General features: G+C 49.3%; 1 protein-coding gene across 1 annotated transcript in view; it reads left to right on the forward strand.

Moving 5' to 3' along the window:
* LOC144609304 (uncharacterized) overlaps positions 1–15,749 on the forward strand; it is a 98,999-nt gene that overhangs the window by 68,919 nt on the left and 14,331 nt on the right. Inside the window, exon 2 of the mRNA XM_078427735.1 lies at positions 14,804–15,000. Within this exon, the coding sequence (XP_078283861.1) occupies positions 14,804–15,000 (197 nt within the window). The remainder of the gene's footprint in view (positions 1–14,803; positions 15,001–15,749) is intronic.

Raw genomic sequence — 15,749 nt, forward strand, 5'->3', positions numbered from 1 at the left:
TAACAGCAGGTTCTTTGAGTGCAGTGGGTGGAGGGGGGAAGAGGATGGAGACAGGGTGGGGACAGCCCACAGGATGAACAAACTACAGCTGACTCTTAAGTGTTAATCACTAAAAGAATCCACATTTTCCTGAAGTTGCTTTAAGAAGATGCCCTGGAAAAGATATTTTTGCATGTGAATTTGTCTAATAATACAAGTCCATCAATTTAAATAAACAGAATTGAGCTGGGATGCAGACCTCTACAGGCAGGCCCAAGTACAAGCTGAGAAGAGGAATCAGAGCTGCCAAGGAAAGGTACTCTGAGACGTTGAGGAGCAAGTTCTCAGCTAATGACTCATTTTCAGTGTGGAAGGGCTTGCAAGAAATCACCATCTACAAGAAGAACCCTTCCCCCCCCCCCTCACGCCTCTTCCCCTCCCCCCCCCCCCTCACGCCTCCCCAATCACCACTTCACACCTACTCACATATTGACTGCAAGGGGCCACACAGTTTAAGAATAAGGGGTAGGCCATTTAGAACTGAGATGAGGAAAAACCTTTTCAGTCAGAGTCTGTGGAATTCTCTGCCTCAGAAGGCAGTGGAGGCCAATTCTCTGAATGCATTCAAGAGAGAGCTGGATAGAGCTCTTAAGGATAGCGGAGTCAGGGGGTATGGGGAGAGGGCAGGAACGGGGTACTGATTGAGAATGATCAGCCATGATCACATTGAATGGCGGTGCGTACAGGCTCGAAGGGCCGAATGGCCTCCTCCTGCACCTATTGTCTATTGTTTTCTTTCTAAATCGTCACATTTTATTTTCGAAAGTACTGCGTATTGTCCCTCTGCAGAATCTTTACCATTTAATTTTTGTTGTGCGGCAGCAAGTAACAATTTCATTGTTCTATCTGGCACATGTGACAATTAAACACTCTTAGTATTATAGTATTATCAGTCTGCAGTCTACATTTTAGTTTCCAAAACACTGTATATTGACTGCAGAATTTTTTTAAATCTAATTTCATAAAAGACTGTTTCATTTACTATTTTATTGTTAGTCTGCAGTCTTTACATTTTAATTTCAAGAAGATATGTATATCGTTAGTCTGCAGAATCTTTAACTCTTAATAAAAAAAACACTACATTATCAACGTGCAGAATCTTTAACTCTTAATTTCAAAAATACTGTACATTGTCAGCCTGTAGAATCTTTAACTCTTAATTTAAAAAAACGTGCAGAATCTTTAACTTTTCATTTAAAAAAAACTGTATATTATCAGCCTGTAGAATCTTTAACTCTTAATTTTAAAAAACGTGCGTGCAGAATCTTTAACTTTTCATTTTTAAAAAACTGTATATTGTCAGCCTGTAGAATCTTTAACTTTTAATTATAAAAATACTACATGATCGATCAGTGGGCAGAATCTTTAACTTTTAATTATAAAGCCACTATACGATCAGTGGGCAGAATCTTTATATTTTAAGAAATAAAACACTGTTGTTTTAAATAAAACACACGAGATGCAACACCTGTCCCTTTACCTCCCTCCTCAACTCCATCCAAGGACCCAAACAGTCTTTCCAGTTGAGACAGAGGTTCACCTGCACCTCCTCCAACCTCATCTATTGCATCCGCTGCTCTAGATGTCAACTTATTTACATCGGCGAAACCAAGCGCAGGCTCGGCGATCGCTTCGCTGAACACCTACGCTCGGTCCGCATTAACCAAACAGACAATCAGAAGATTGTCAGTATATATGGGCAGAATCTTTATATCACAAAAACACTGTACATACGTTCTCTCGCCCCCTCTGGCAAGTCACATATCCCAAACCACTGAGGTCCTGCCGCGGTCGCCATTCTGTAGGGGTTTAGTTCCCTTTGCTCCACTTCGGGCCCAACTGCCCGAGTGATTCTCTCCCTTGTCGGTGGGTCAAACGGCCACCCCGGCCACCACTCCACTCGAGCGGTTCCCAAGAGAGAATACAAAAGGGAGAGTGGCCGTTTCGAGGCGCCCGGATTTCCCCTGGGTTCTAGACCTCGGAATTATGGTGGGATATGGTAAAAGGTCGACTTGACCAGAGCGTGCTGATGAGAGAAAACACAAACCCAGATGGACTGGACTCAAAGCGAGTCTAAAATTTACAGGCTTTATAATAATAATGATAATAATATTCATTTATTGTCATTGCAACGAGTACAACGAAATTAAAAAATAGCCAATCCTGACGGTGCGTACAAACATATATGCAATAAATGCAAAAACAAATAAATACATAAATACAATTAAATACAATTATATTAAGTACAAGATTTTTTAACGGTGTTGCCTAGTGCAAAGGTAGTGTTCAGTTCTCGTATGGCCCTGGGGTATAAACTGTTCTTAAGTCTGTTTGTTCGGGATTTGATCGACCTGAAACGTCGACCAGAGGGCAGATGAACAAACAGACGGTGGCCGGGGTGGGATGGATCTTTTATTATTTTGCCTGCTCTACTGAGGCAGCGTAGGCTGAACAGGTGCTCCAGGGAGGGCAGTGAGCAGCCGATGATCTTCTGGGCCGTCGTGATGACCCTCTGAAGGGCCTTCCTGTCCTTTTCTGAGCAGCTGGCAGACCATGTGGTATACAGTATGCCAGCACACTCTCGATGGAGCAGCGATAGAAGGACAACATGAGCTTCTCCTGCAGGTTGGTTTTCCTGAGGATCCTCAGGAAGTGGAGTCTCTGCTGTGCCTTCTTTACTGTGGTGATGGTGTTGGTAGACCAGGTAAGATCCTCTGCGATGTGCGTACCCAGAAACAAATGGAAAATCGAATCTCACCAATATTACATAATACGTGACTAAACTTATGCTTTAAACTAAGACTATGGAAAGAAAATTATCGGGCATGTCGTAAAAAAACTTACTTTACACAATTTAATTACAAATATCTCTCCTTCTTCTCTCAACCTCTATCCTATTTCGGGAACTTCACCAGGTCGTCTGGGGTACTTACAGCTAGATCGATGCAGGGTCAGGAGACGTCCAACAGAGCAGCCGAAAACCAAGAAGGGGCCTTTTCCCTTGCTTGCCTGCTCCCCTTTTTCTACCCGAGAGTTTCTCCCTTGAAACCTCCCAGGTGATCCTCTGGACAAAAGGGTCTTTCGACACTTCTTCCCACCTGCAAAATGTCTATCCCCTACTCCCAATTCCTCCGTCTACGCCGCATCTGCGCCCGGGATGAGTTGTTTCACACTAGGGCGTCAGAGATGTCCTCGTCCTTCAGGAAACGGGGCTTCCCCTCTTCCATTATAGATGAGGCTCTCACTAGGGTCTATTCTACATCCCGCAGCTCCGCTCTTGCTCCCCCTCCCCCCACTCGCAACAAGGACAGAATCCCCCTCGTTCTCACCTTCCACCCCACCAGCCAACGGATCCAACATATCATCCACCAACATTTCCGTCACCTATAACGGGACCCCACCACTGGCCACATCTTCCCATCCCCTCCCCTCTCTGCGTTCCGCAGAGACCGTTCCCTCCGTAACTCCCTGGTCCACTCGTCCCTTTCCTACCCAAACCACCCCAACCCCGGGCACTTTCCCCTGCAACCGCACGAGATGCAACACCTGTCCCTCAACTCCATCCAAGGACCCAAACAGTCTTTCCAGGTGAGACAGAGGTTCACCTGCACCTCCTCCAACCTCATCTATTGCATCCGCTGCTCTAGATGTCAACTCATTTACATCGGCGAAACCAAACGCAGGCTCGGCGATCGCTTCGCTGAACACCTGCGCTCGGTCCGCATTAACAAAACTGATCTCCCGGTGGCTGAGCACTTCAACTCCCCCTCCCACTCCCAGTCTGACCTTTCTGTCATGGGCCCCCTCCAGTGCCATAGTGAGGCTCACCGGAAATTGGAGGAACAGCACCTCATATTTCGCCTGGGCAGTTTGCAGCCCAGTGGTATGAACATCGACTTCTCCAACTTTAGATAGTTCCTCTGTCCCTCCCTTCCCCTCCTCCTTCCCCTCCTCCTTCCCAGATCTCCTCTATCTTCCTGTCTCCACCTATATCCTTCCTTTGTCCCACCCCCCTGACATCAGTCTGAAGAAGGGTCTCGACCCGAAACGTCACCCATTCCTTCTCTCCCTAGATGCTGCCTGACCTGCTGAGTTACTCCAGCATTTTGTGAATAAATCGATTTACCAGCATCTGCAGTTATTTTCTTATACTAGGGTCTTTCGATGATTGCCAGTTTTGATCTGGCATGAACAATAGGCTTCCGATGATAATGGGATTGCTGATGTCACGATGCATCGGCCTACCGCGGCACGGTAGCGCAGCGGTAGAGTTGCTGCTTTACAGCGAATGCAGCGCCGGAGACTCAGGTTCGATCCTGACTACGGGTGCTGCACTGTAAGGAGTTTGTACGTTCTCCCCGTGACCTGCGTGGGTTTTCTCCGAGATCTTCGGTTTCCTCCCACACTCCAAAGACGTACAGGTATGTAGGTTAATTGGCTGGGTAAATGTAAAAATGTCCCTAGTGGGTGTAGGATAGTGTTAATGTACGGGGATCGCTGGGCGGCACGGACTTGGAGGGCCGAAAAGGCCTGTTTCCGGCTGTATATATATGATATGATGATATGATAATCGTTATCCCATCACCTGGATGGGCTCCCATTGTCCCGATGGATGGGCCATTTAAGATGGTGATTGTCTTGCTGCTGGGCTATTCACCTCCCGGTCTGCTGGGCTCTGTTCCTTCCTTTGTCCTTCCAAGGTAATCTCGTTATCTCTGTCCCGGCCTTTCCTGTTCTCACCACTCGCATAGTCATGTTGATGCCCAGGCCCACAGACAGGCTTTGAACTTGTTCTTCCTTTCTGATCCCTTGGGGGGAGGTTTGTGTTTTTGCAGCCAGCATGACCGTTTAAAAAAAAATGTCCAGGTCCTTATCCCCGAGTTCTTCCATAATTTTGGAGGATTTGCCCCAATAACTTACAATTTGAAAATAAAATGTTTTGTAAATATTTATTACTGGAATAAAGTATTTTTTGTATATATATATATATAAAAAAACATGAGAGCGTACTTGCCAAAAGGTGACGAACACACCCACTTCCAACAAAGAGAAGTGGTCCAACCAAACTATCCACTGATAGTTAGGTCAACTCCAACCGTAGGTGTAAATCCTGGAAGCACTTCAGGGAGGGAGGAACATTTAATCCCCAGTGATAACACAACCTGTTGAAAGGCTGGAGCGATTGGGCTTGTATACACTGGAATTTAGAAGGATGAGGGGGGATCTTATTGAAACATATAAGATAATTAGGGGATTGGACACATTAGAGGCAGATAACATGTTCCCAATGTTAGGGGAGTCCAGAACAAGGGGCCACAGTTTGAGAATAAGGGGTAGGCCATTTAGAACGGAGATGAGGAAGAACTTTTTCAGTCAGAGGGTGGTGAAGGTGTGGAATTCTCTGCCTCAGAAGGCAGTGGAGGCCAGTTCGTTGGATGCTTTCAAGAGAGAGCTGGATAGAGCTCTTGAGGATAGCGGAGTGAGGGGGTATGGGGAGAAGGCAGGAACGGGGTACTGATTGAGTGATCAGCCATGATCGCATTGAATGGCGGTGCTGGCTCGAAGGGCTGAATGGCCTACTCCTGCACCTATTGTCTATTGTCTATTGTCTATTGTCTATATTTAAGAGGGAGTTAGATGTGGCCCTTTTTGCTAAAGGGATCAGGGGGTATGGAGAGAAGGCAGGTACAAGCTACTGAGCTGGATGATCAGCCATGATCATATTGAATGGCGGTGCAGGCTCGAAGGGCCGAATGGCCTACTCCTGCACCTATTTTCTATGTTTCTATGTTTCTAACCTTACAACCAGAGCCTGTTATTGATGAACATTTAATCCACCATGATAAAACAACATCACAACCAGAGCCTGTTATTGACGACAGGCAATTTAATCCACCATGATAAAACAACATCACAACCAGAAACAGATATTTCGGGACAAATGAAAAATCCAACACAGCCAGGTCTAATAGAATTACAAGAACACCTAAAAGATTTGAGGATTATGTTCTGTATAAGTGAACCTACGTATATACTAACAATATATATATTGTTATAGATATAATATATATATTATATATATGCCCGCCCCCCCTGACATCAGTCTAAAGAAGGGTCTCGACCCGAAACGTCACCCATTCCTTCTCTCCTGAGATGCTGCCTGACCTGCTGAGTTACTCCAGCATTTTGTGAATAAATACCTTCGATTTGTACCAGCATATGCAGTTATCTTCTTATATATACTAACAATGTATTGTGTATTTTGTTCGACACATGTTCGTACAATATGCAGGTCTGTTGGTTGATATTATGTGATGGTAGAAATAAAATTGTGTTACCTACCTCCAGGTAAAAGTGGGAGGAATGTTGGGTATGGGAACCTGATTTAATAGGAAATTGTAGCGACCATAGAGAATGGTCCAGGTCGTCGAACCCTCGGATTGGCCAGCGAGGTCACGTGTGAACGCGACCATGGGGATTGGTCCAGGGAGCGACATCGCTGATTGGCCAGCGTGGTCATGTGCGCTTTTGGCGCCAGAAATGTCGAGTTCGGCGAAGTCTTCGAAGAAGACAGTAAGTTTTTGATGGTTGTCCTTTACCTTGTTGTTTAACTCTGTATTCGAATATTGCGGCTGCAATAAACGTCTTCTACAACCAACAAGTTTTCGGACTCGCCATATTGGTGACCCCGACGTGATCTGGACGATCACCGACTATGCAGGAACACGACGCCTCGTTGTTGATTGCCGCGCCGGGCACACCGGAGTTAAGCGTGGTAAGCGTTCACCTTCCGTTGTTTTGGACACATTCACCGCAATCTTGGTTTATCCACACCAAAGCTCAATTTCATATAAAGAAGATATCGGACGACTCCACGATGTATTACTACCTCGTCAGCGCTCTATCGCCGGAGACGACCACGCGCGTGATGCGGTTCATCGTTAATCCACCTGCGGAAAACAAGTACGAGGCCATGAAGAAAGTGCTACTGCGAACCTTCGGGTTTAATAGGCATGATTGCGCTGCAAGACTTCTGCACCTACCGGATCTTGGAGATCGACGGCCTTCCGTTCTCATGTCCGAAATGATGATGCTAGCCGGTGAGCATACGGATTGCCTTATGTTCGAACAGGCATTCCGAGAGACGCTTCCTGAGGATGTCCGACTGCTGCTCACGGATTGTTCTTTTAAGGACCCCGAAGCATATGCAGCGAAAGCGGACGCGCTCATAGCTGCTAAAAACAAGGCAAGCGGTTCGATCAACAAGGTCTCGACATCAGTGACCACGCCACAGCGACATCAAGATGGCGCCGCGTCTCCCGCCAATTCTCCGAAAGCCCGCCAAAAAGATCCGCACAAGCACGGCTGGTGCTATTATCACCTACGATGGGGTAGCGAATCCCGCAACTGCCGCTCACCTTGTACCTTCGCGGGAAATGCCTTGGCCGATCGTACATAGGGGCAGTTACGATTGGCCAGAACCGACGCCTCTACGTCCATGATCGATTCACGGACACAGAATTTTTGGTGGACACGGGAGCCATCGTCAGTATAGTGCCGCCGACCGACCTCGAAACCAGAACGGGTAAGACAGGTCCCACCCTCATCGCGGTTAATGGCAGCCCCATTCGCACTTTCGGTATACGGAAGATGTCCCTTGTGTTAGGCCTCCGCACGTACGAATGGCCATTCATCAAAGCCGACGTCAGACAAGCGATCCTGGGCGCAGATTTTCTCTGGGCTTTTTCACTGGTCCCTGATGTCCGCGGTAACGACCTCCGACCCTCCGCCGGAGAGGAGCCCGTCGCTCCGACAATCGCCTCCCCGCCCAGCCCTACTGTCCAGGCCGTCGTCGCGGCCCCTGACTCGTATGCTGAGATCCTGGCGGAGTTTCCAGAGCTGCTCATTCAACGTTTTGACACGCCTTCGGCCAAGCACGGCGTGGTCCATCACATCCGCACCGAAGGCCCTCCCGTTTTCGCTCGGGCCAGGAGACTACCGCCAGACAAACTGGTGGTGGCACGGGCGGAATTTAGGAAGATGGAGGAAATGGGAATTGTCCGTCAGTCTGACAGCCCGTGGGCCTCGCCGTTGCATATGGTCTCCAAGGCATCTGGTGGGTGGAGACCATGTGGCGATTATCGGCGTCTCAATGCTGTCACCACGGCTGATCGCTACCCCATACCGCACCTACAGGACTTTTCGTCTGGGCTGGAAGGAGCGGTGGTGTTCTCCAAAATCGATTTGGTGCGAGGATACCACCAGATTCCGGTGCGACCGGAGGACATACAGAAAACTGCAACGATTACTCCGTTCGGGTTGTTTGAATGGTTGCGTATGCCTTTCGGTTTAAAGAACGCGGCACAGGCTTTCCAACGACTGATGGACCGTGTGGGCCGGGGTTTACCCTTTTTGTTTATTTATTTAGACGACATCCTGGTCGCCAGCCCCTCAGTGCAGGAACACCAGGTCCACTTGCGGACCGTGTTCCAGCGGCTCCAAGACCACGGGCTCATTATCCAACCCTCCAAGTGTCAATTCGGCCTCCCGTCTCTTGATTTTCTAGGGCACAGAATTACCCCTGCCGGCGCCTCTCCTTTGTCCGAGAAGGTGGAGGCTATCCGGGCATTTCCCAGGCCCACCACAGTAAAAGGGCTACAGGAGTTCGTAGGCATGGTTAATTTCTACCATAGGTCCGTTCCGGCAGCTGCGCGAGTCATGCGCCCGCTTTTCCAATGCCTTGCGGGAAAACCGGTAGAGTTGATATGGTCCCCGGCCGCAGAGTCGGCTTTTACAGCAGCTAAGGCAGCCTTGGCAGACGCCACCATGTTGGTCCACCCGAGCCCCTCCGCCCCCACGGCCCTGACGGTTGACGCCTCTGACGTGGCGGTGGGCGGGGTTTTGGAGCAGCAGGTCGGTGGCCGTTGGCAGCCTTTGGCGTTTTTCAGCCGGCAACTAAATTCGGCTGAGCTGAAGTATAGCGCATTTGACCGAGAGCTTCTGGCCCTCTATTTAGCTGTTCGTCATTTCAGGTACTTCCTTGAGGGCTGCCCATGTGTGGCCTTTACGGACCACAAACCATTAACATTTGCATTTTTTAAATTGTCTGACCCATGGTCGGCCCGCCAACAGCGGCACCTGACTGCTATCTCCGAATTTACCACCGATGTCCGTCATGTCGCGGGTAAGCTTAATGCCGTTGCTGACGCCCTGTCTAGACCTGCTTTTTCCCCTATTTCGGCGGTGGACTGCGAGGTGGATCCCCAGGAGCTTGCGGAGGCACAGCTTCTAGCGGATACCGCTTCGGCATACCAGTCCACCACTTCGGGATTGAAGTTGGCTCAGGTAGCCTGTGGGTCGGAAGGCACAAAAGTCTGGTGCGATGTTTCTCTTCCCCGTCCCAGGCCGGTAGTACCGCCCTCCCTTCAGCGCCGGGTTTTCGATGCCATTCATGGGCTGGCGCACCCGTCCATCCGCTCCACCTCTGCTTTGGTAGCAGCTCGGTTTGTCTGGCATGGCCTACGGAAACAGGTAGCGGGTTGGGCGCGTTCCTGCGTTCCCTGTCAGACCGCTAAAGTCCAGCGCCATGTCCAGCCCCCCGTACAGGATTTCGAGGTCCCAGCAGTTCGTTTTTTCCACATCCACGTGGATTTAGTCGGGCCTTTGCCTTCCTCCCGGGGCTACACCCACCTCCTCACGGTGGTGGATCGGTTCACCCGGTGGCCAGAGGCTTTCCCATTGTCTGATATTTCGTCAGCGTCTTGTGCCAGGACTTTGGCCCTCCATTGGGTAGCTCGTTTCGGGGTCCTGGCAGTTATTACCACTGACAGGGGGCCACAGTTCACTTCGTCCCTCTGGGCCGCGCTCGCAGAACTGTACGGTTCCAAGTTACAACCCACTACTGCATATCACCCCCAGGCAAATGGACTCGTAGAAAGGTTCCACCGTCAACTTAAGGCGTCCCTCAGTGCAAGGCTTGAAGGCCCGGACTGGGTAGACCAGCTCCCCTGGGTTCTTTTGGGCATCCGGACTGCTCCTAAGCTAGATCTCGGTGCGTCGTCCGCGGAGCTAGTATATGGCTCGACACTTCGAGTACCCGGAGATTTGTTTCCGGACCCTTCAGACCAGCTGCCTACAGTCCCATCAGTGTTAGCATCTCTCCGGGAACGGGTGGGCTCCCTGGCTCCAGTTCCGACTTCACGTCATGGGTGTCCCATGGTACATGAACCGCCTTCCCTGAAGGACTGTGAGTTTGTTTTTCTGCGAAAAGATTCCCATCGCGCCCCGTTGCAGAGGGTCTATCAAGGGCCGTTCCGGGTTTTGCGTAAGGGAACGGCTACCTTCACCTTAGACATGTGCGGCAAGAGTGAGCTCGTCTCGGTGTCCCGGCTCAAACCTACACATTTGGATCCGGATCAACCAGTCCTGGTCGGTCAAACCCCTAGGAGAGGCCGACCTCCGTTAGTTCCGCTCAGTCCAGGACCCCCCGTTCCGGCAGTTCCTCCAGGACCCCCCGTTCCGGCAGTTCCCCCAGGACCCCCCGTTCCGGCAGTTCCTCCAAGTCCGGAACCCCCGGCTCCTGTGGTTCAGGCTGTCCATCTCCGTACTCGTTATGGTCGCGAAATCCGGCTCCCTGCTAGGTTCCGCACCTCGGGTTCTGGGGGGGGGTCATGTAGCGACCATAGAGAATGGTCCAGGTCGTCGAACCCTCGGATTGGCCAGCGAGGTCACGTGTGAACGCGACCATGGGGATTGGTCCAGGGAGCGACATCGCTGATTGGCCAGCGTGGTCATGTGCGCTTTTGGCGCCAGAAATGTCGAGTTCGGCGAAGTCTTCGAAGAAGACAGTAAGTTTTTGATGGTTGTCCTTTACCTTGTTGTTTAACTCTGTATTCGAATATTGCGGCTGCAATAAACTTCTTCTACAACCAACAAGTTTTCGGACTCGCCATAAAATGACTTTTAATATGAAATGACTTGCGCAATTGTATGCATGCGCAAAGGAGACTTAAGTTGGCGCTAACCTGAATACAGGCACGTTTGAATACTTGTGTGTGTCCGAGATTTATTCATAGTCCTATTACAGCACAAATACACAACAAGTTTGTTCCCGGGTAGAATGTGCGAAAGAAAGAAAGAGAGGAAGAAAGAGAGAGAGAAAGAGAGAGAGAAAGAGAGAGAAAGAGAGGGAGAAAGAGAGGGAGAAAGAGAGGGAGAAAGAGAAAGAAAACGAAAGAAAGAGAGAGAGAGGGAGAAAGAAAGAGAGAGAGGGAAAGAGAAAGTGAGAAAGAGAAAGGGAGAAAGAGAAAGGGAGAAAGAGAGAAAGGGAGAAAGAGAAAAAGAGAAAGTGAGAAAGAGAAAGGGAGAAAGTGAAAGGGAGAAAGAGAAAGGGAGAAAGAGAAAGGGAGAAAGAGAAAGGGAGAAAGAGAAAGGGAGAAAGAGAAAGGGAGAAAGAGAAATAGAAAGGGAGAAAGAGAAAGAGAGAAAGAGAAAGAAAAACGGAGAAAGAGAAAGAAAAAGGGAGAGGAGAAAAGAAGGAGGGAAAGAGGGAAGGAGGGAAGGAAGGAGGGAAGGAAGGAGGGAGGGAGGGAGGGAGGGAGGGAGGGAGGGAGGGAGGGAGGGAGGGAGGGAGGGAGGGAGGAAGGGAGGAAGGGAGGAAGGGAGGAAGGGAGGAAGGAAGGAAGGAAGGAAGGAAGGAAGGAAGGAAGGAAGGAAGGAAGGAAAAGAAAAGCAGATAAATAAATAAATAAATAAAATAAAACAACGAAAGAAAAAAAACGAACCCCGAGGTGAGGATTGAACCTGTACCTCTCCGGCTTTGTCTCTGCTTCCCATTCCCACTGCTGGGGTGTGCTCTCCATGCTGTAACGGTGAGTGGCTCCGGAAACGCCCGAATGCTCCTCGGGGGACACTCGGAGGATAGTAAAAGCTTTTTTAGGTATGTAAAGAGGAAAAAAATAGTCAAGGCAAATGTGGGTCCCTTGAAGACAGAAGCGGGGGAATTTATTATAGGAAACAAGGAAATGGCAGACGAGTTGAACCGGTACTTTGGATCTGTCTTCACTAAGGAGGATACAAACAATCTCCCAGATGTTCTAGTGGACAGAGATACTAGGGTGACGGAGGAACTGAAGGAAATCCACATTAGGCAGGAAATGGTGTTGGGTAGACTGATGGGACTGAAGGCTGATAAATCCCCAGGGCCTGATGGTCTGCATCCCAGGGTGCTTAAGGAGGTGGCGCTAGAAATTGTGGACCCATTGGTGATCATTTTCCAATGTTCTATAGATTCAGGATCAGTTCCTGTGGATTGGAGGGTAGCTAATGTTGTCCCACTTTTTAAGAAAGGAGGGAGAGAGAAAACGGGAAATTATAGACCAGTTAGTCTGACATCAGTGGTGGGGAAGATGCTGGAGTCAATTATAAAAGACGAAATTGCGGAGCATTTGGATAGTAGTAACAGGATTGTTCCGAGTCAGCATGGATTTACGAAGGGGAAATCATGCTTGACTAATAGACAATAGACAATAGGTGCAGGAGTAGGCCATTCAGCCCTTCGAGCCAGCACCGCCATTCAATGCGATCATGGCTGATCCCTCTCAATCAGTACCCCGTTCCTGCCTTCTCCCCATACCCCCTCACTCCGCTATCCTTAAGAGCTCTATCCAGCTCTCTCTTGAAAGCATCCAACGAACTAGCCTCCACTGCCTTCTGAGGCAGAGAATTCCACACCTTCACCACTCTCTGACTGAAAAAGTTCCTCCTCATCTCCGTTCTAAATGGCCTACCCCTTATTCTTAAACTGTGGCCCCTTGTTCTGGACTCCCCCAACATTGGGAACATGTTTCCTGCCTCTAATGTGTCCAATCCCCTAATTATCTTATACGTTTCAATAAGATCCCCCCTCATCCTTCTGGAATTCTTTGCGGATGTAACCAGGAAAATTGACAGGGGAGAGCCGGTGGATGTGGTGTACCTTGACGTTCAGAAAGCCTTTGACAAGGTTCCACATAGGAGATTAGTGGGCAAAATCAGAGCACATGGTCTTGGAGGTAGGGTACTGACATGGATAGAAAATTGGTTGACAGATAGAAAGCAAAGAGTGGGGATAAATGGGTCCCTTTCAGAATGGCAGGCAGTAACTAGTGGGGTACCGCAAGGCTCGGTGCTGGGACCACAACTATTTACAATATACATTAATGACTTGGATGAAGGGATTAAAAGTACCATTACCAAATTTGCAGATGATACAAAGCTGGGTGGTAGTGTCAACTGTGAGGAAGATGCTACGAGGTTGCAAGGTGACTTGGACAGGTTGTGTGAGTGGGCGGATGCATGGCAGATGCAGTTGAGTATAGGAGCAAAGAGGTCTTTCTGCAGTTGTACAGGGCCGTAGTGAGACCGCACCTGGTGTACTGTGTGCAGTTTTGGTCTCCAAATTTGAGGAAGGATATTCTTGCTATTGAGGGCGTGCAGCGTAGGTTTACCAGGTTAATTCCCGGAATGGCGGGACTGTCGTATGTTGAAAGACAGGAGCGACTAGGCTTGTATACACTGGAATTTAGAAGAATGAGAGGAGATGTTATCGAAACGTATAAGATTATTAAGGGGTTGGACACGTTAGAGGCAGGAAACATGTTCCCAATGTTGGGGGAGTCCAGAACAAGGGGCCACAGTTTAAGAATAAGGGGTAGGCCATTTAGAACTGAGATGAGGAAAAACTTTTTCAGTCAGAGAGTTGTAAATATGTGGAATTCTCTGCCTCAGAAGGCAGTGGAGGCCAATTCTCTGAATGCATTCAAGAGAGAGCTAGATAGAGCTCTTAAGGATAGCGGAGTCAGGGGGTATGGGGAGAGGGCAGGAACGCGGTACTGATTGAGAGTGATCAGCCATGATCACATTGAATGGCGGTGCTGGCTCGAAGGGCCGAATGGCCTCCTCCTGCACCTATTGTCTATTGTCGGCCAGAGATCCTAGAGGAGCAAGATAGACCACTCGACCCTAAAAGACGGCACGGTACGTCATGGCGCCATTTTAGTAGGCAGAAACTTGCAGAAACATTTTAAAAGAAAAATAACAAAAACCTGTGAGTTGTTAGACGAGATATATTCTGCATTTTTATGGGTATACTGTTCCCCCAAAACACTGATTACACTGCGAGAGGCAGAGCGAGCGGCGGGTTTTGCCTACTAAAATGGAGGGGGTTTGCCCACTAAAATGTTAGGTTTTGCGTACTAAAATGGCGGGATTGCCTACTAAAATGGCGGGGTTTGGCTTCTAGGAGGGGGTTTGCCTACTAAAATGTTAGGTTTTGCGTACTAAAATGGCGGGATTGCCTACTAAAATGGAGGGGTTTGCCTACTAAAATGGAGGGGTTTGCTTTCTAAAATGTTAGGTTTTGCCTACTAAAATGTTCGTTGTTTTCTACTAAAATGGCGGGGATTGCCTGCTAAAATAGCAGGGATTGCCTACTAAAATGGCGGTTTTGCATACTAAAATGGCGGAGATTGCCTTCTAAAATGGCGGGTTTTGCCTAGTAAAATGGCGGGGTTTGCCTACTAGGAGGTGGTTTGCCTACTATGAGGGGTTCGCCTACTAAAATGGCGGTTTTTGCATACTAATATGGCGAGTTTGCCTACAAAAATGGCGGGTTTTCATACTAATATGGCGGGTTTGCCTACTAACATGGCGGCCGGTCCGCTCCTTTGTGGACTACACTTCAGTATAGGCGATTTCGACGGAGTGGTCCATCTTGCTCCTCTAGTATCTTTGCACTCGGCTGTTTCCGGACGTCTCCGGAAATTGCCGAAGCAGCTCCCCCCTCCCCCTCTCTCTCTTTGCGCCGCCACCATGGCGGCCGCTGCGGGGATCCGCTCCCGCCTGGAATCCGTCGCCATCCGCCACCCCACGGCTCTCCATCCACCAGCAGCGAGCGGGGCGAGGCAGCCACGACCCCCGTCGGTAAGACCACGCCGACATTTAACGCGGAAAGTGTAAAGAAGGACCATGATTGTCGTTGACGAGGTTTCCCACCCGAGTGGCTGCAAATGGCGGCTGCTGCCCCCTCCCCCCCCCCTCACTCACTCACTCAGCGCGGCTGGGATGTTATCACTGGGAGAGAGAGGGAGTGATAGAGAGAGTGTGAAGGAGTGACAGAGGGAGGGAGAGAGAGAGAGTGATAGGGAGAGGGAGAGAGGGAGTGATAGAGAGAGAGAGAGAGAGAGGGAGTGATAGAGAGAGAGGGAGTGATGGAGAGGGAGTGATGGAGAGAGGGAGAGAGAGCTAGAGAGGGAGAGTGATAGGGAGAGTGAGTGAATGAGAGAGGGAGAGAGCGATAGGGAGTGATAGAGAGGGAGAGGGAGATTGAAAGTGAGTGGGAGAGTGATTGAGAGGGAGAGAGAGAGAGGGTGAGAGAGATGAGAGAGAGTACAAGTGTGAGTGAGTGGGAGAGAGTGAGAGGGAGTGATAGGGAGAGTGATAGAGAGTGAGATAGAGAGTGAGATAGAGAGAGAGAGGGAGAGTGGGAGATTGAAAGTGAGTGAGGGAGAGAGTACGAGCGTGAGAGAGAGAGCATGTGAGAGGGTGAGAGATGAGAGAGTACAAGTGAGAGGGTGATAGAGAGAGCGAGTGTGTGAGAATGTAGGCTTAGATTGGGTGACTTTATCATGGGGAGAATCTGCAGTTTCAACAGTCTTTGGCATTTGTACCAA

This window comes from Rhinoraja longicauda, chromosome 34 (assembly GCF_053455715.1).
Source record: "Rhinoraja longicauda isolate Sanriku21f chromosome 34, sRhiLon1.1, whole genome shotgun sequence".
In the NCBI taxonomy this organism is placed as follows: domain Eukaryota; kingdom Metazoa; phylum Chordata; class Chondrichthyes; order Rajiformes; family Arhynchobatidae; genus Rhinoraja; species Rhinoraja longicauda.